We start from the raw sequence: 20895 nt of genomic DNA on the forward strand, positions 1-20895 counted from the left end.
TGAGAGATCACGTTGGGGTTGCACGGGCCTAATCACAACTGGCAGGCAAAAGATATTCATTCGACCCAACCCATTGCTCAATTTTTAAATTTGATATTGCTGATTGACAAAAATGAATGAATATTACTGACAATCTAACACTGATTCTAGGGAGGGTACCTATACTGAACTTACTTTTTCCAAATTGGAAAGATATATCACCACTATGGAACTATATTTTTACTGGCGGAAGAATTAGGGTCATTTTACTCTCTCAAGTAATGAATTTGATCCCGTCAGGTGTAGTCTTCATAAATGCTGATTTATTTTTAAAATGAGCCGGTCGAGGTACCCTTTTCTGGTCAGATATGGAATGTCAGACATTTATCCTATCCACTGGTAGTAAACATTCAACCTTCGAATTTCCTCCTTATTTGTTATGAATTCTTTTTAAGTGCCTCTTTAACACACGAGTCTATGGGAAATGAATAAGGCCTGTGAGCCCTTGGGTTTATGTGGGCGGATTTGTTTGCGCAGGTGCGCGTGTGTGGGGTACATTTTTTTTTACTATTTTTTTTATTTCCCATTCTCTTTCAGGAAATTGATTTGCAGATTTTTTTTTCTCTTTGTATCCTAATTATTGTGAAGTCTACATACAGGGTCGGGGCTACGTATAGTTTTTTTTTAGTAAAGTAGTACAAATTTTAATTAGTTTCCTTCAGTGGTCAGTAAATTTTTTGAAGACTGTTGTTAACGCAAAATGAAGATTTGTAAAATTTTGTTGTAATTATTTACCTTGAGTTTATGTACTTGATTTTGGACGAAATCCTTAATTACAAACCTGTTGAGAAAAGGTGTGCTTTTAATTGAGAAAGAGAAAAATGCAAAATGTGTACAAAAAGACTTATCGGAAACCAGAAAATGAAACTGACAAATCATAGTAGAAAACCGATAATCGATGCAAATTTCATGTTTTTAAAAGCGAGTAATTTTCTTGACAGCCGCTCAGTCCGCGAGCCTTGATATACATTTTGCTGATATTTGAAACTGCTTGCATATAGAACTTCATAAAAAGTAAAAAGATGAAAACTTTCTCAAAGTGAGGAAAAACAAGGTACATAATTTTCAATAGAAACTTGAGTAATATGATCTTGACTTTGTTATGCATTTCATGTAATTTGTGAATATCGGATATGACACGTTTCATTTCTGTATATTATATTTGCTTTGACTTGTACTTACTTTGTCAATTTATTTGACGTTGTAATGGAAAAAAATACATACAATCGCTAAATCACTTCTATTGATATTTTATATATTTATGATTATCATTAAAAACACTAAAAGCAGACAAAAAAGGACCGATCCAAGTCCATGATAAATGATATAACAGGAGGAGGAGGAGGATGTGAATACAACTCGGATGGAGATATAGGTCAATGGTCTTTCAAAAACTCAAAATTCATAGCAAAATAGTAATACTAGTAACTGTATACGCACAATATAAATAAACATTAAAAACTTCAGTTTCATAATTTTTTCAAACTTTATTTTGATAAATGATAGCGCACAATGACACGAACCGTATGAGATATTTGACATTACCCTTGTTATGGTTGACATGCGAGGTTTATGTGAATAAAATGGCATGGTCTTCGATATTATAATCTTTGAAATCGTGCAATAAAGTTTACATTAGTTTTGTTGGTTATCGTCAGAAAATGAAGGATAACATAGAATTCTAACTTGATTTATACTGTGTCATGGGTCTTTTTTGGTGCAATTGATACGGGGGGGGGGGGGGGGAGCAAGATAATGATGATAATAATAATAGTCAGTTCTCGTATAGCGCATAACACATTATGAATAACGTCTCTATGCGCTTTCAAAGGACTTGGCTGTAGCTCAAGCAGCTAGCTTCCAGCGCTCGGCATTTCAAGGAATAAATTTCTGCCAGGTACCCACCTGGGTTGAGTGCAGCACAATGTGGAGCGTTGTGGCCCAGTGGATAAGTCTTCTGACTTTGAAACAGAGGGTCGTGGGTTCGAATCCCAGCCATGGCGTAATTTCCTTCAGCAAGAAATTCATCCACATTGTGCTGCACTCGACCCAGGTGAGGTGAATGGGTACCCGGCAGGATTAATTCCTTGAATGCATGAGCGCTGAGAGGCAATAGGGGGGTAATAATAATAATAATAACAATGCGCCTCGGAATAGAATATTTCTAGATAGATGGCGCTATATAAATGCCTATTATTATTATTATTATTAATGTGGATAAATTTCTTGCTGAAGGAAACTACGCCATGGCTGGGATTTGAACCCACGACCAAAAAGGCGATGTCAAATATCTCATTTCTATTTCAGATTATAGCACTGATACTAGCACAACACATTTTTCGAAGCTATCAATCCATGAAAGATTAAAAGAATCCTACACACTCTACTGCTGGTGTAACCAATTGTCATTGATTATCTGACGATACAAGGGGGTGTTTCACAAAGACCTAGGTTTATACAATTCGATGAAAAGATACACTTTACCATTGCGGGCAATCTACGTCATCTTAAAACATTAGTTTTTCTCCCATAAGTAAGTCATGTGCAGGAAATAATAGTAATAATGATAATAATAATAATAATCATAGTAAAAATAATAAAAACTAGATTTTAATTCGTCATGAGGACGAATTAGGTGGTCTGTCATGATTTTTCATTCAGTGTCGGCTAATGTTGAATGAAATGAATCATTTAGATATGATTGATAATCTTGATCATAGACATCAAAGGAATAAATTTTGACCATTGCTAAATGTGATTTTTCATTCAGTGTCGGCTAATGTTGTATGAAATGAATCATTTAGATATGATTGATAATCTTGATCATAGACATCAAAGGAATAAATTTTGACCATTGCTAAATGTGATTATAAATGTAGAGATGACAATCGTGATGATTATAATGATGGTGGTGATAATGTAATATGTTAAATACGAAATAAAGTTAGGAGCACGTAAAATACCTTAAAAACTCTCCAAAAATCTCAGACGATTTTACCGAAATTGGCTTTCCAAAATTGCGCAATGAAAGGCGCCTTAATTTTCACAGCAGCTAATTTTTAATCGACAGTTTGATGTTTTTTATGCAAAATCTTGTCAAAAATTCTTTGTACTTTGAGCATTTTTTTAAAAGATTTCACCCACTGACATTTCACAATGTCAGTGGGTATTAATTTCACAGAATACTTGAAAATTCATAGGTGATACTTTTTAAAAGCTAAAATATCTTAAATATTTTTGTTCAAATTTTCTGCTACATTTCAATAGATTTTAATGAGAAGTTTCACAATGCTATAATTTCACAGCATTCACATCAAAACTCATCAGTGATGTATTTGATAAAAGAACCAAGTAGATTTTTTTTGTAAATGTTTGCCAAATTTCTGCAAATTTTTTAACGTTTCAAATAATATTTTCCGTCAAAAATTTTCAATATCCATTTATTAATTGTGTATGACTTTGACATTTACTTGAAAATTCTTTCTTGATGATTTTTACTGAAAAAAGTCAGGTAAAAGATTCAAATACTGGCAATTTTCCCGCAAAATTTCGGGAACATGTGTAATTAACTAAATTGCACAATTTTTTCATTTCACAGAAGGTACCTGAAAATTTGTTATACGTTATATTAAGTAAAAATGAACAAACAGAAAAAAAATCCAGGAATTTCCGCAAAATGTCCGGAATGAAAATTTTCAACCCAATAGCGTTTAGATATTGCAGCGTTTACTAAAAAAATACATAAATGATGTTTTACAATGTTAAAATTGCCCCTTAAAAAGTTCCGGCAAAATTACAAAATATGTCCTACATAAGTAACCGCAAAGCAGGTGGGCTAAAAATTTTCAGCAAGACCGTACAAGTGATTAATGAAGCAATTTCTTTAAAAAATTCTCAAAAATTAAGTCCAGAAAAAATTAGCAAAAACTTAAACAAGTTATAACACACTGATGCTGGGGTCAAAAGTGAAAATTATTCAGATGTTATTTGTAGATAATTGTCTTCACTATATCATATCAAAATTTGGAAGAAAACTGACCAGTAATAACGAAGATACGGTCAAGTACGTTGACGTTTGTTGCGAAAATATGTAATTTTCACTAATAACTTAAAATTGACGTAATTACAAAATCTCCAAATGAGATATTGATTATATAAAAGAGTGAGAAAAAATTGGGGGTCAACGGACTCCCTGAAGAGCTACAGTGAATTTTATATAGGCATATTTTTGCCCATTTACGCGCGTGTAATGCAAATTTGAATGGACGCGCATTCCCGTATTATTGGTCGTAAGAGGCTGAATGAGGTATCAAATTAATCAGAAGATAATGGGCAATGGACAGACATAAAATAAATGATGACTCGAAGATGCATACCGATGGTAGGTGCAAGAACGCGCACGCATACCTGTGCGCGCGCAAATTCTTGACATGCTCAAAATGACCTGAAACGTACCCAAACTTGACCACGGTCGATTTGGGGAATTTTTAAATTTTGACGCGCGCGTACGTGCGCGTCGTGACCTTTGCATGACCTCTGATGACATGTCCTGATGAGCTGTCACCTGAACTTGATATGATGCAAATATGGATGATTTTTTATGATTAGTTGCGGTGATATGATCAATAATTCATTTTTACAAAATGGCGCCTAGATGACGTCATCATGATTTGATAACCTTGAAAAGTTTCGTTTCACGATTCCATAATATTTTCCAGACATGACATGAAAATCAAGAAATTTGACAAGCCCGATTTTGAGATAAAGTGGGAACAAAATTTGGCAATAAAAATAAATAAAGTAAAATCTGACGAATATAATAGGTGATCTGTCATATTCATGACAGACCACCTAATAATAAATAGCTAGTTTTTATATAGCGCTTTTCCCCATAACGGGTAAACGCGCTTTACAGCATTACCCCGGTCATTGGATTCATTTCAATCCCGCACGAAAAGTGCACAATTTCCACTCCCTGGGGAGCATTCCTCGCATTCATAGCAGCCTCATAGTGGCGCTGGCAAATTCAAACATACAATAACTTTCGCATCCTACCGGGTATCCATTTAGCACCTGAGTCGAGAGTGGAATGGACAAAATAATCTTTTCTTTATGGCTTTGCCAATATGAGTCGATTTTTTTCTTCTACTTATTCCTTTTCTTCTTTTTTTCTTATTCTGGCACCAACTGTGTGCACATGCCTAAACATGGACGAAAGCAACTAACGTGAATGTTCTGTCATAGTGAGGTTGGAATGAAACTTAAATTTTTATGAAACACCCCTCCCCTCGAATTGGTTTATTCGTTAAGCTACATGGAACAAATACCAGTATACGTAATAAGATAATGCAGTCAATACTGCTACAAATACCTTTAATTAATTCATCACAAAGCACACAAGACAACTTTTTTTAGCACTAACTTTTGGTATGAAGTTAAGAGATCAAAACTTGTCTATTTTGAAAAGGGTGAAGTTTGTGTGAGGTGAAACGGAAATTTTGTGCGTTCGCAAGTGCAGACTACGTGGGAGGCAAATGTAATATATGAATAACGAATTGATAAATAGATATTTATAATTTACTATCAAGCCTAAGGGAAACTTTGTTTTCTTCAAACTAAAAGCAGATCTGATTTTGTAAATCTTACACACTGAACTACAGTACATCTGAAAGAGCACATTATACATTATATGCTACATAATAGTCATTACATAAACATTATTTCAGCAATAACATTGGGTCATTAGAAGTAAATATAGGTGGCTGTTTCTAATATCAGCGATGGTTTTGTAAGTAAAAAAGCAATTTGTATTTATACCTTCACCATTAAATTCATTATATAGAGTACTTTGAAGTTTGGAAAACCCGCTACTAATAAAACACTAATAATTTGAATAATGGTATCGTACCTTACCCCTAAGGAACTACTCGTTTGGATTCCCTAACCACAATAATGATCGATTCATAATGATATGTGATTTATGATATCCATATTTCATCACATTTAGAATAATCAAAATGTAATTCAAACAATACGATTTAGATTCTTAGAAGTAAAAACAAATGATTGTATCCGAGATTGGCAAAGGTTTATAAATCAATGGACACTATATATTTTCTTTGAACATTAAAATACACATGGAAAGAAAAATGCTGTCGAAAAAACATTGATCTAGATAATGATTTGAATGTCGTGTTATATTCAACAATCTTGTATTTTTTTACAATGATTTTTGAATCATCATAATTATTATTATTACGTCATTGTTCGCTTCTGGATTTATCTTATAATATCATTTGTATTTGTATTTATTATCTGTTCATTATCAAGTGCATGGATGCTGTTTTATGTAATACAAAAACGAGTTAATCATTATTTTGATTTATCATAATCATGCTTAAGAATGAGCTAATTATAAGAAATCACATCACGGATCAGGTAGCTCCTTCTTAGATCAGAAGAAAAACAACAAAGATGACTCCAACAACAGCTGACATAGCTGAAATGAAAGAAAAGAAAATACTTGGAAAACAATGAGGCAGATACAGAAATACTTTGACGACATGAGCTTACTGTAAATCAGAGGAATTCTTTGCTATCGTTCTTTATATTATTATGTAACCGGGTTAGAGATATCTTTGCAAGATTCTGTCCTAGAAGCATTATGTTTATTCTTGGATGACACATGGTGTAAGTCATTAATTTCATTTTTCTCTCTGAACATTCCCTTCATTTCTTATGAATAACTAGAAGTCTATGCATGTATCTATTTTCAGATTAAAGAAAATGTTATCGAATTATTTATTAAAATAAATATAGTTACATTTAAACGTTCTTGACGTTATCGTTTTCTGCATTAGAATTCTGATTATGAAAATAATAATGATACAACTAATAATAATTATAGAAATAAAAATAATAAAAATAGTGATAATAATTATAGTAATAATAATCATATTATTAATAATAATAGTAAAATAAGCATTCACCATGAAACAGCAATTACAAGAATCAAATGATGTTGATGTCATTTTTATAATTATAAAAAGAGTAGGAAAAAATAAAATGTTATACAATATCAAATAAATACAAGTCTAATTTAAAGTAAATAATAGACGTACAGGTAGACAAGTGGAAGCTTGAAATTGTACCAGGTTCTTTCTTTAATAAACAAATGGTAAATTTCCATGCTAAAAAATAGGTATGTAACACAAAGAAAGTACTTCATTTTTATCATTTTAGAAAAAATGAGAAAAGGGGGAAAAACATAAACATGATGTTATCTAGCATGATCGGCTGAGAGAGAGAGGGAGAGAGTGGGGAGGTAGACTTAAAGAGAAGGTGGAAGGAAGAGTGGAGAAAGAAGGAGGGAGAGTGGGAAAAAAGTATAGACAGGCGGATAGACATAATAATAGACGTGTTAAAGAAGAGTGCAGTGTGATTTCGCATGTGAATTTCGAGAGGACGTGAAGAAACTCAATATAATTTCATTCATCAAAATTGTTTTAATAATTACTGAAGGATATAGGCCTATTGTAGCCATTCCCGCACATGTTCTATCCTAAAACGATACATAAAAGAGGAGGTGGAAATTGCCTGTCCGTTATACATTTAAAAAAAAATTATGATGGAGTTGTTTTTATCTAAAATGTTAAAAGGCGCCGTTTTAGCTTTGTCCTTTTTGCCCTCTTGGTCCTATCTCCATTGCTCCAAGCATTACATCGGAACTAGATTTGTCTAGGACTACAATGAAGGTTTCGTATCTATATTATCAATGGGCTGCGTCAATGGTTATTTCGAAAGGTACAATAATTTCTACTGGTACGATTTTCTAATGTATCTTCCCACATTTTAACGAAATTGAGACATTGGTTTGTAACCAGAATATTTTGGGGAGGATAGTAATACATCTTGTTATCAGGTGGTCCTCAAAATGATCACAAAACTAATTATGAAATATAGTGCTATTTATCGAGTAATAATCTTTGCAGGGCAAACAATCATTGAAATAAATTGATATGACAGTATTAACTTGTCTTTTCGAGGCTGACCAAAAGAAAGATGAATACAATATGTTTTTAAAGTACATCATTAAAAAGAAAGAAAAAAAATAATCACCTAGGTTGTCCATGTTGGCATTCCGTGTAGCCTTGGACGTGGTCATAGCTACCGGTGGAGCGGTGGTGTACATAGGATTAGCTGCACGAGAACAATGAGAAAATACAAATTCACTCTGAGATTGATGACATTTTGATGTTATGGACGACCAAAAACCAGAAAGCATAAAACAGTTGTGTGAACCTACACAAAAAACGTGTGTGCTTTGTAATGATACAGTCATGAGAATTGTCATTTCTCTTGACTGTTTCCAGGACAATCTGCAGACATTGCGTGCTGGGAAACAAATAATTTCCATAGCGGGTGCGGACAGAACGCCGAATCGACGCCAATTGCTTTCACAACCCTTCTTATTCTTGAGGAATAAATGCAATTTGAGGTGGCAATTTGTGTTTATAAGCGTTATTCTATGAGTCAATACCTCCAGGACTAGTGGAAACTAAAGAAACTTACGCTTAAGAGAGATTTTCATGACGAAACCTGTCCCACTCTCTGGGGGTGTAAAAGACACCGTAATGTTGTCTTGAAGAGCGTTGTAGGGATTCTTTTCAAGGACCTCCGTGCCGTTTGACCCTTGAAGGCTCAGTTCTAAGACATCGGATGCAGAGGAGATTTGAAGATACCGAGTTTCGTTGTCGTCAGCAAAGCGGTAGGTCAAGATTATCTCCAGATCATGGGAGATATCAACATCGATGCCCAATACCCAGGTGCAGTTCACGTCTGCTTCGTAGTCGTCTGGAAATTTCTGTAAATTAGTACGGGCATGACAGGGAGAAACTTGAACAAGTTAAGAGACATTATACATGTTATATATACGGGACAAGAACAACTGAATTTTGCGAAGGAAACTTTCAACCGATTGCAATGTAATTTTATGTTAAAAACCTGCAATTATTTGCAAACTTTACATATATTGCTGGTCTGCTTCTGCAACAGAATGTTTGAAATGATTTATTAAAGTTTTAAATTAATATTTATCAATGACAAAGTTGCATTGAAATTTTCAATATATTATATTTTTCCAACTCTTGTAAGATTCCGAAACACCATGGTCATGATATTGAAACAGGGCTAATTGGATGTTTTGCTCTTGGAAGGGAAACCTATAAAAAGGAGGAGTGCAAACACTCTGAATGAATGCCTGTCATGTTGTTCTGTCTTGAAAACCCAATTGGCAGCTAATTAGGCACTATTTTCTTCAAAATACTCAACAAATATAAAAATGCCATTTTGCCATTGACTTTGTATGTAATTTTGGCACTTGCCTATATTGGGGTCTTAAATGCAAGACTGGCATGCGCGTAGTAATCAGAAATACCTGTAAGATCGTAGACCAAGACATAAACAGGCCATCATTTATGATTTAGTTTATTGTTAGTAATTCTCTTTCAACATCTGCCCAAGATAGCTAGAATTTTGAGTCAAGTTAAAATGTATAACATGGCAAGGTAAAATCTGAAGTTTTTCAATGGAATTTTAGAGCAATGAACGTCTGGGTAATGTTATTAATTATTTAAGGAAAATCTCGTATTCATTGTTAGATCTACGCACGTTAGGCCTAGATCTACTAATAAAGCACTATAGAAATAGAAGTATAAATATATATGCATAGACAATCAAAAGCGCAGATCTTTTACATTTTGGTCCCAAACTTTCTTTAAAAAAATAAAGACCAAAGAGCCATCATAATTCCTTTATGCAGAGTGTTCTCATAAATATTTTCGATGGTTATGGAAGTTTTATGTTTCAAGACTTTCCCAATGTAATGGGACTATGTACACAGTAAAGAAAAAGTTTTATAAAACGCTCTTTACTATATGAACCTTACAGTAATTGTTTAAACAGTTTAAAGAAGTGTTTAAATCTTAAAGGGGAATCCAACCCAAATAAAAACTTGTTTTTATAAGAAAAAGAAAAATCAGACAATTTGATAGGTGACAAACAACAAGAAAAATATGAATTTTTAAAAGTTGTAAATATTGGTAATCACTATACCCATGGAGACTTCAAATTGGCCGCATATGGGATGTCATAGTGATGTAAGGCAAGGACTACTCTTCCATGTTCTCCAATACATATAATTGCTAATATGTCATTTTCCCCAAAAGTTTTATTTCAAATTATATTTTTCTTTCATGAGGACATAAAACAATATACTACCTGGGTTATATCTAGATTACTGCCCCAGGGGAATGGGTACTTTGGAGTAAACCACAAATCCCTAATAATAAAGTACATGGCCTATGGGAAAGTTGTCCTTGCCCCTTGTCATAATTTACTTACCCAGTTGCCAATTTGAAATCTACATAGTATTAGTGATCTCAATTTTAAAGCAGCTATAACTTTCTTATTGCTTGTCCGATATCTTTCAAACTTTCACCATTCTGTTTAATTTATTTTTCTCCTTCCCAACACAACATTTAATGGCCAAGGCTGGATTCCCCTTTAAGCAACAAAGTTTATTTTTCAATATCTAATCTTCAATAAATTAAACATGATTGTTTAAACGGTTAAACAAATACTGTAAGGTTCATAAATATAGTAAACAGCGTAGCATAAAATCTTAAACAGCGTTTTTACTGCGTAGGACATTCTTTGTGACCTTGTTTTTTAGTATTTGGTTCCTTTTTAACGCACTTCTATTCAATGAATTTCACAATGCTATGATCATAATTGCATAATGCTCATGAGAGGAAACTTGCATACAAAAAAAATGTAGATGATTATTGATCAGGACATACCGGTGATGTGATGTAATGCGGTTGGCCAGGCATCAGATCCACTCGTTCTCCATCACACTGACCAATCACGTTAGCTTGAAAGATAGGGAGAAAATATATGTTCATAGATTCAATAGATTCAATAGATTAGAATTTCATGTATCACAATCATGAACGGTGAAACAAATGCTATAAATATTTCAATCCTGGTGGGTGTTTCATAAAGCTGTTCGTAAGTTAAGAGCGACTTTAAGAACGACTGGTGATCCTTTCTTGTGGTAAATGGTATATTCATTGGCGATGGTTAAGCGCGTAAGAAAGGTTCACCAGTCGTTCTTAAAGTCGCTCTTAACTTACGAACAGCTTTATGAAACGGCCCCCTGGTGGGTGTTTCATAAAGCTGTTCGTAAGTTAAGAGCGACTTAAAGAACGACTGATGATCCTTTCTTACGCGCTAAACCACCGCCTATGATATTACCATTTACCACAAGAAAGGATCACCAGTCGTTCTTAAAGTCGCTCTTAACTTACTAACAGCTTTATGAAACACCCACCAGGGCTGTTATCATGGTAGGCATATAAGTATAAATGATCTACGCGATAGATTTGTCTGAATTTAATCATTTCATCATTTCGATTTCTTTGCCGTTTGATCATTTTACGTTCCTTACGTTCCTCCTTTTCCAATTCTCTTGTTACCCCCAAAATTTCCAAAACCTGGGGTGAAAGATCATTTGTTTACTCATCCTCTAAGCTATGGAATAGCCTCCCTCAAAACATCAAACAGTGCTTGACTTCTGAAACTTTCAAACATTACCTCAAAACATTTCTGTTCAATTCTTCTTAATTTCTTTTATAATTTCCTAAAAAGCGCCTTGAGCACTCTACAGAGTGGATTTGGCGCGATATAAGTCTATTTATTATTATTATTATTATTTTAACGTATCTGGAATGTTGGAATACTCATGCAAGTCATCTCCTACTTTCGACTTTTCGATATATATACTTGGTTAGTTTATTCAAATAAATTATAACACGACAAAGGTGGATATAGATCTTAGATACCCATCATAAGCGAGGTAAGTTTAAAACTAAAATATAGGGATACATTTTACGGAACAAGTTTAATTACAGGCAAGTTTTTTTGAGATCTGGGCCCCATCTTACAAAGAGGTACGATTGACCCATGCAATCGATCGTAACTCTATGGAAATCCATCAGTGTCATAATTTATCCTACAGGAAATTTGCAAAATGTCCTTTGTAAACAAAGGAAAACACACCAAACTGTCAAGAAATCAATGAATTTATAGATAACTATTCATAACTAGAATTTTTTTTAACAAACATGCATTTAATATGTTGACTTTGCTGGCTTTCCATAGTTGCGATTGATCCGATAAGACGCAACTCTTTGTAAGACGGGCCCCAGGTAAGGTAAGCAATGATCGTAGAACATTTTTCTACGATTGATTGCATAGACTACAATGTATAATCAATCGTGAAAATCAAACGTACGATTAACCGCTAATCTTTGTGTTACGGGACCCTGGAGTAATGATTTGTGTTCAGGTTAGTCCTTCTTGAAAAAAAAATCATATATATAATTTTCATGGTGACTAAAAAAAAAAAACCCAAGAAGAACTACTACGTCGACTTGCCCTCACCACTGTAGACACTGATCCCGTCATCTGCTCCACATTGCTGTAAATCATCTCCTTCACATCCCACATCGCAATCTCCTACAAGACTACGATCCCCTAGTGTTGATCCACAGATACAGTCCTGGCCATTCGTAAGTCCTAGGTATGGACTATCACTACAGGCTATGGCGCAGGTCTGGATATCAAGAAGTTGATCTCCTAAATCTGATTTCACACCATCAGAAAAGAACGGCTTGTCATCCGTTCGGTTGTAACAGCCCTCATATCCGGGAACTGAGGAAAGCAAGAGTGAATAGCCTGGAATAAATTTTCACTCAGAACTGGATTAAGAATTCTTATCACTTTTATTCTATTTTTAAAAATCTAATTAAACTTCATCCTTACGTGCTCTTTCTCTGTCTCACTCAATCTTTTTCTGCTCAATACCTCATATATCTTTTTTTTCTCTCTCTCGGCTTGTTCATCAACCTGCCCCCTTCTTTCCGATATGTTCGAGTTTATATAATTCTTTTCTGTAGTTTCCGATTTTATGCATGAAGCCGCGAATATATTGTTATTCTTTATAAATTATTTGATACGAATAAATAAACTAGCTGAACGAGATTGGACGGTATCATTTCTGACCTCACTTCATTTCATGAAACTAGCTTTTTTAATTGATTTACTCTCATGTAATACGATTACTCTCTCAGATAATATGATTAGATAAAAAAGGACATCTACTGAATAAAATTCCATTGAAGCCGAGAAAAAAAATAAATGAAACGCTTTATATGGGTAACAAAATTAGATATTCGATATCGATTCTTATCAGGAGAAAAATGACAACAAACGTTGCAAGTATCGCTAGTTAGAATGCGCATCGTTTACAAACCTTTTCACAATTTAAAAGCACCATTCACTGGTCATATATGAATTACAATTTGAGACATTTAAAGTAATCTTCTTAAATGCAATATCATTTTTAATTATTACAATGCTATCAAAAACTAATTAAGCAAATCAATTCAAAATGTCCAATAATGCGTGACAAATATTATACATTCAAAGTTGACAAAGTACGCAAGTAAAATGAAGCTAGAAACCATTTGAGCCATATTTAAAAAAAAAAATGTCATAATTTTTAATCTAAGATCGTAATGATATGATAATAATAATTATGATAAATTTGTATAGCGCAGCCACTATACAGTATATATATACTCTGTTGTGCTTTGGTTACTCCTATTACTTATACTACTTACTAACAAACAAAAAACGACGGTCTACTTAAATGCTTCCCTACCCAGATGTGTCTTGAATAATATTTTGAAAGCAGGTACAGATTGGGCCATTCTAATTATAAGGGGAAGTTGGTTCCACCAAGAGCTGCGTAGCTAAATGCACAGTCTCCAAGAGTTGCTTTGGTTTTAGAGTAGGGTATTTTAAAAAGGAATATATCCTTAACCACTTCGCAGGTTATGTGAGGTTGATGGCAATTTAAAGGAAAGCAATTCTGAAAGTGAAAGATAGGATTAGAAATAGGATAGGTCGTTTTTTTTATTCACATAATATTATGTCTAATCTGTACTCTGGTATACTTACGTAGACAGGAGATTGTTGGTAGGTTCTCGCATTTCGTAGTGATCTGACAAGCAAGCTGAAGACGAGAGTCTGTGATATTGCGATCGACCATACACAAGGCATATTCTTCATCAGATTCAGGTTCCGTGGGTACTTCATCCAAATTGATGATCATATGCCCCTCGAATCCTGAAAAAATTTATCAATGCATCCGTAAATAAAATTTCATCGTATTTCATTAATTTTCTTAAGACAATTCAGAGCATAAGCGTGTCAAGACAATTGCCTACACCATATGTCTTTTTTGGTGCGTGTGTCTTGTCTGTCCCCAGGGGCGTCGATCCATTTTTCAGATTGGGGGGGGCAAAATCATGACTCAACGTTCCAATGGCGCTGATCACACAAAACGAACAAACTCACCCACACACACCCCTACACCCCCACACACATAGGCATATATTATATATATATATGCATATATATATATATATATATATATATATATATATATATATATATATATATATATATATATATACACTGTTGGTCATAAAGGTGGAATATTTTTTTTCACCAAATTTTCTCAGCGTAATTATTACAACATGATTCGAATATGGCATTTATAGTGCATGATAACCACTTTACTTTATAATTCTGCCTTTTACACACGTTTGACAGTGATATTTTACAAGTTTATGTCCTAAGCGATGGATGTCATGAGCATAGAACAACACTGACGACAATATACAGTAAATTGAAGGATCATGAGATATTTATTTTCAATCTCTCTCAGTTTTCCAGATGACTTTTTTTGTGATTTCATGGACAAATTTGCATCAAACTTGAGTCATTGTTCTTACTCAGTCACTAGTATCGGGTATGTCCACCCCTGGCACGAACCAGCGCATGCAGACGTCGTTACATGCTGTCCACTAGCTTGTTGATGACGTCAACAGGCATAGCGTCCCATTATTCCCTCAGAGCATCTGCCAACTCTTGCAGATTTTGAGGAATGACCTCTCTGTCGTTGATGGCTCGGCCTAGGGCATCCCATGCATGCTCTATGGGGTTCATATCCGGCGAACAAGCTGGCCATGGCAACTGTACGACGCCCTCTGCCTCCAGGAATTCCTTTACTGCAGCGGCCCTTTGCGGTCTAGCGTTGTCATCCTGCAGTCGGAAATTGTGCCCATACACTCGTCTTGCATATGGAAGACAGTGGGACTCCAAGATATCCCTGTAGGCGGCGGCGTTGACGTTTCCGTCCGGAACCACCATTGGCGTTTTCCCTCCATAATGGATGCCGGCCCATATCATCACTGAGCCGCCTCCGACTTCAGTCGTCTCGTGGATACATTCATCACAAAGGTTTTCCCCGGCTAATCGACGAACTCGTTGTCTCCCATCCTTTCGGTCAAGGATGAACCGGCTCTCGTCCGTGAAGACCACATGTTGCCAATGTCCTGGATGAAGCCTTCTGTGCTCCCTAGCCCAAAGAAGACGAGCTACTCTGAGGTGAACAGACAGGCGTGGACATTTGGTCAACCGTCGTGCTCGGTAACCATGTTGGAGCAATCTGCGATTAACGGTTGACCGGGAAACGTTGATCCCATGATATCTCCTCCACAAGCGACGGAGACGGCTCGTGGGCAATTTCCGGTTTCTGCGGTTGAAATTCAACAGTTGGCGATCATCTCTTCTTGTGGTCAATCTGGGACGTCCTGGAGATTTCCGTGGCCGCACATTCCCCGCCTCACGTTGACGTTTCAGGATCTTAGAGACTGCACTCTGTGATATCCCTAGGACTTCTGCGGTATCAGTCTGCTTGTAGCCCTCCTGTCGCAGTGCTACCACTCTCTCGCGTGTTGCTGTTGCCGTTGGACCAGGCATAGTCCAGGGAACGTCTCTACCGATTTTTATTTCAAACGGTACAAGGAACTCGAAAAAATGCAACCTTCTTATACACAGTGCTAAATCAGGGAAAGGGACAGAATATCATATGCATAGGCTTTTATAGTCTACAACAAAATAATTTATTACGTAATCCAAATTTCTCATGTTATAATGTCACCTGTGTAATGGGGAAACATTATGTAATCACTCAATTACCATTTTGTCTACGCGTAGCCTTTCAAATACCAACAAAACTGTCGATTTTTATTCAAAAATATTTTATTCCACCTTTATGACCAACAGTGTATATATATATGACTCATGAGAAAGAGACACATATCTCATCCTCCACAACAATGCGAGCGCGAAGCGCGAGCTGAATTTTTTTAGTATGACATGAAAACAGGAAAAGTGTACCTGTTTAGGTTTGTTTGTATAACTCATGAGGAGGATAGATACATGTATCTCACAACATAGCGAGCTGAAATTTCTTTATATTCTGACCTGAAAGCTTGATATTCTAAGTATTTTTGGTACCAATGATTAAGATGGGTATCTAGAAGAAAAATAGATGCGAGCGCGAAGCGCGAGCTGAAAATTTTGATACATCGATCTGGAAAAAAAGACAGTCTAATGGACGCTTTTAAAAAAGAACAAGATATATATCCAACAAAAGATTATTGCAAATCGAAGCGGGAGTTCTTTTGGGGTTTAGAACTGAAAATGAGACATTTTATTCACCTATTTAATCATGAAAAGTATGAGTTTTTGGTACAGAAATGATGCGAGCGCGAAGTGCGAGCTGAAAAATGTAATATTCCAATCTGAAAAGCAGACATTTTGAGCACGATTTTAAATAAAAATCGAGTTGGTATCTCAATCTCACTTGCTGAGTTCAGTGTAGCATTACAATCTTATTTTAATTTTTAGTTGCACATGCGGAATTATTGGGGGGGGGGGGGGCAAAACGATATGTTTGCCCCCCCCCCCAATATTTTCATTGGTGGGGCGATCGCCCCCCCCCCAGGATCGACGCCTCTGTCTGTCCCCAAATGTTGACGAACAACATGATCAAGAATTTCAATTTATCTATCTTATTTATTCACTTATGATTGTCCTTAATTCTATTATTATATGTTATCCTGAATAACTTCATATTTGTGCTGTATTACCTCTTCTATATATCCCTATATTCTTTCTGCAGGTATAGCGTGTTTGTTCATGATATCCTTTCTTATATGCCGACCTGTGATTGAGTTTAAGCGCTTCTTCATCCAATATTTTAATCCAGGTTTTTATTTTAAAGTGCAAGACATAAAAAATACCCCCCCAAAAAAAACCCCCGCACAAAACAAACTTAAATCCATGCAGATTTCTTATGTGAACTAGAAGAATTCCATTGTAACGTTTCATTCTGTTTTTGGCAAATCGCCAAAATGAGCAGGTGCCAAAATGTGAAGTACTGTCATGACTATACTGAGCAATTTTATTTGGTAACTACATTTTTAGTAATGGGGCTTTGCTACCAAAGGCTTTTCAGAATGATGCTTTTATGCTACAGAATTCGTTTATAATATCTCAAATTTGAGGTTAGATTAGGATTTTAAAATCTAAAATTGTTAACCAATGACTTAAAGGGATGGTCCAGGCTGAAAATATTTATATCTTAATACATAGAGTAGAAGTCACTGAGCAAAATGCCGAAAATTTCATCAAAATTGGATACCAAATAATAAAGTTATTGAAGTTTAAAGTTTAGCAATATTTTGTGAAAACAGCCGTCATGAATATTCATTAGGTGGGCTAATGATGTCACATCCCCACCTTCCGTTTTCTTATGTTATTACATAAAATCATAATTTTTTCATTATTCCATACTTGTGTGAATAATATGTCTCCCTTATAATGAATTAAGTTGCACCAATAAACATCTAATGCACTAAATCAGTTGTCAATCCAATTTGTCTAGTTCTTGGAGGAAAAAAATTGAATAAACATAATTTCATATTGTAAAATACAAAAGAACAAGTGGGGATGTGACATCATCAGTCCACCTAATGAATATTCATGACGACTGTTTTCACAAAATATTGCTTAACTTTACATTTCAATAACTTTGTTATTTGTTATCCGATTTTGATGAAATTTTCGGCATTTTGCTCAGTGAATTCTACTCTATTTATTAAGCTTTTAAATCCTTTCAGCCCGGACCATCCCTCTAAAATAAATACCAAACTCATCAACTCCCTTGTCTCGATGGGAGCGTTCATGAATGATTTCATCAGCCACTTGCAGTTTAAAAATGGATAAAACTCAAAAGTACTCATAACCGATTGGTTTGTTGACATTTATGTACGCATGGGTTCCATTCTTCACAATGATACAGAAAAAAGTTATGAAGGAAACTTTGACAGTCCCAGTGAGGCCACCCGGATGTTTGAAAGAGGGTGGGGGAAGGTTCGATCTAAATGATTTGACGTTATATTATTTTCTCGGTTAAAATAGCAGGGTCAATATGAAGTTACACGACTCATATCTCTCATTTTCATACTGTTCTTTCTCTCCCTTTCTCCCTCCTTTTCTCTCTTTCCCCTTTTTTCACTACTTGAAATGTCATGTACTAACCGAAATACTGACAGATAGCGTCTGCCGCATCGGCGCACCAGTAAGTCTCATTAGCACATATCTGAAGATTGGTCTTGTTCTCAAGGTCAACAGTAGGGATTCCTTTCCAAAGGCCGTCATCTAATCTCACATCACCTGAGAATTGATTGAGAATAATTAAAATATAAATAAATCTGAAACACAACATTGTTTTACTTTAGTTCACGCAGATGCACTCCCCCAAAGTATATATATATAAAAGAAAAACAGATTCAGGCCCATTGCTAACACATCATGAGATTATGAGTGAACACAATATGGATAACTTTATTCCACTAGAAATGAATGCACAAGCAGGAAGTTTGTGATAAAACTCACATCTTACTTGTTTTTATAATTTATTTGAATATCTAAATAAAAGTCCATAATGGCAAATAATACAATCGCATCGACACTGGCTCTTGCTCCAGTATCTGATCTAGGATAAATCGGGATATAAATTGTCCGAAGCCCCTTGTTCCTTTTGATGCATGTTCTCTTTTATTTGCTTACCTCTTATTGACTTCTAGACTTTGGTCCTCCTTTCTGAAGAAAAACAACTTTAGAATAAGCAGCCTTCGTGGTCTCTTGAAATACCGAAATATTTTGTGTATGTACCTATCTCCAGACTTTCTTTTTAATGTCATGATCCAAGATTTACTATCATTTTTTCAAAGAGGACCACAGCGGATGTATTTTTTTTTCATTCGAGAGAAATATACATCTAATTACATTTATTACATTTTAAGTAAGTAATAAGACTGTGAGAGAACGGTCATAGGTGAGTGATTCAAAGCTGGTAAATTCTTAACAAGGAATTACATTTAAAGTACATACTTATCACTTGTAGTTCTGCTGATGATGATGCCGCCAGTAGGAGAAATAGGGACGAAAAACGCATCACGTATCCTGAAATATTTCCTCTAAGATAGTTTTGCAACCCCATTCCGAATCTTGGGCAATCTTATTTCCGATCAATCTTTTATTTTGTCAGTTAGAATCAGTTTTAACAGAAAAACTGACGGAGCTTTGAAAGAGTTTAAACTGGAAGATGGAGTATGCAGCAACACCAACTGTTGATGACGACGGCAACGCCTGTGCCCAAAATAGCAATGATGCAGTCAATTTCGACATGAACCCCGTTCTGTTGATTCGTCTCGACATGTGTCACGCATCTATTTGAATACCAGAAGAAATGCAAACATATTACCATGACGACCGAGGAAAGGTACACATTGACTAATTTTATGCATTTTTGAGCGACAAAGGCAAAGTTAGAAGGAAAATCGATGATATTACATTATGTGGACTTGAACGGAAAGTTCCGCTATGTAAGCCTAGGATGTGTCTTGCTTAGACGTTGCATACTGTTAACTATTCAGGAATATGTTACACACCTTTTCGAAAGTTTGAGTTGTATTTGAAATATTTCTAAGAGCAAACACAAATTTGATTAACAATCAATTCAAAATAAAAGCGAAATATTTCATCCACATTTTAATTGCAAAATTCCAAAGATGTTTTCGCTTTTTTGTGAAGTTTATTCAGAATGAAAAAAAAAACTCATTTGTTAGCGACTTCGAACATCATGATTAATTCCGATTTCTGCATATACATGTATATAGCTGAAAGAAAAATAAAGAGCAATAAAGACACAAATTTAGGCGGAGAATTGGGTTTATTTCTCTGAATAAATTTTTCTTTTTTAAACTTCTCTTGTGCCTCAATAGTCTGTCTCTTGAATAAAACTTTGATGTCTTATGCGAGGTACATAATGGTTTGCAAGCACGAATTCAATCATGATGTGAAGACTTTTATTGAAAACAATGAATAACATGTAGATCAGATATCATCCAGATTTTATATGCATATTTTTTTTAAATGTAGGCCTATATTTACTTAAGCGAATATTCATATACAGCCTCGCCAGACTTACAGTCAACTTCGTTCATATCACGGATTGTTAGAAAATTTGTTGGGAAAATATACGATCTGTGGCCTATAAAGTAAAACAAAACAGGCGTAAAATAGCGCATGGGGAAATTGAACGAGCAAAGCAAGCAGGCGAGCAACTTTTTTTTTAAATGACGATTTAATTTTGCGACAGATTTTATCATCAGATCCAGACAACATATATATATATATTTTCAATTTAGCTTCTCTGCCTTCGCATTTATTTCTCGGTATTTGTTTGGTTGATTTCATTTTCATTTTATCTTTTTTATTAGCACTCCCATATGTAGGTTTACGCCATCG

The 20895-nt window shown here is 35.0% G+C and overlaps 1 protein-coding gene across 1 annotated transcript in view; it reads right to left on the reverse strand.

The window, feature by feature from the left end:
- Positions 1-1520: 1520 nt before the first annotated feature.
- LOC129261648 (uncharacterized) overlaps positions 1521-20895 on the reverse strand; it is a 31188-nt gene continuing 11813 nt past the window's right edge. Inside the window, exons 2-10 of the mRNA XM_064100061.1 lie at positions 19477-19814; positions 18622-18756; positions 14125-14292; positions 12544-12813; positions 10899-10972; positions 8611-8902; positions 8158-8238; positions 5113-6538; positions 1521-1944 (exon numbers count right to left, since the gene is read on the reverse strand). Of these exons, the coding sequence (XP_063956131.1) occupies positions 6489-6538; positions 8158-8238; positions 8611-8902; positions 10899-10972; positions 12544-12813; positions 14125-14292; positions 18622-18756; positions 19477-19585 (1179 nt within the window). The 5' untranslated portion in view covers positions 19586-19814 and the 3' untranslated portion in view covers positions 1521-1944; positions 5113-6488. The remainder of the gene's footprint in view (positions 1945-5112; positions 6539-8157; positions 8239-8610; positions 8903-10898; positions 10973-12543; positions 12814-14124; positions 14293-18621; positions 18757-19476; positions 19815-20895) is intronic.

Source organism: Lytechinus pictus, chromosome 5, assembly GCF_037042905.1.
Source record: "Lytechinus pictus isolate F3 Inbred chromosome 5, Lp3.0, whole genome shotgun sequence".
Classification (NCBI taxonomy): domain Eukaryota; kingdom Metazoa; phylum Echinodermata; class Echinoidea; order Temnopleuroida; family Toxopneustidae; genus Lytechinus; species Lytechinus pictus.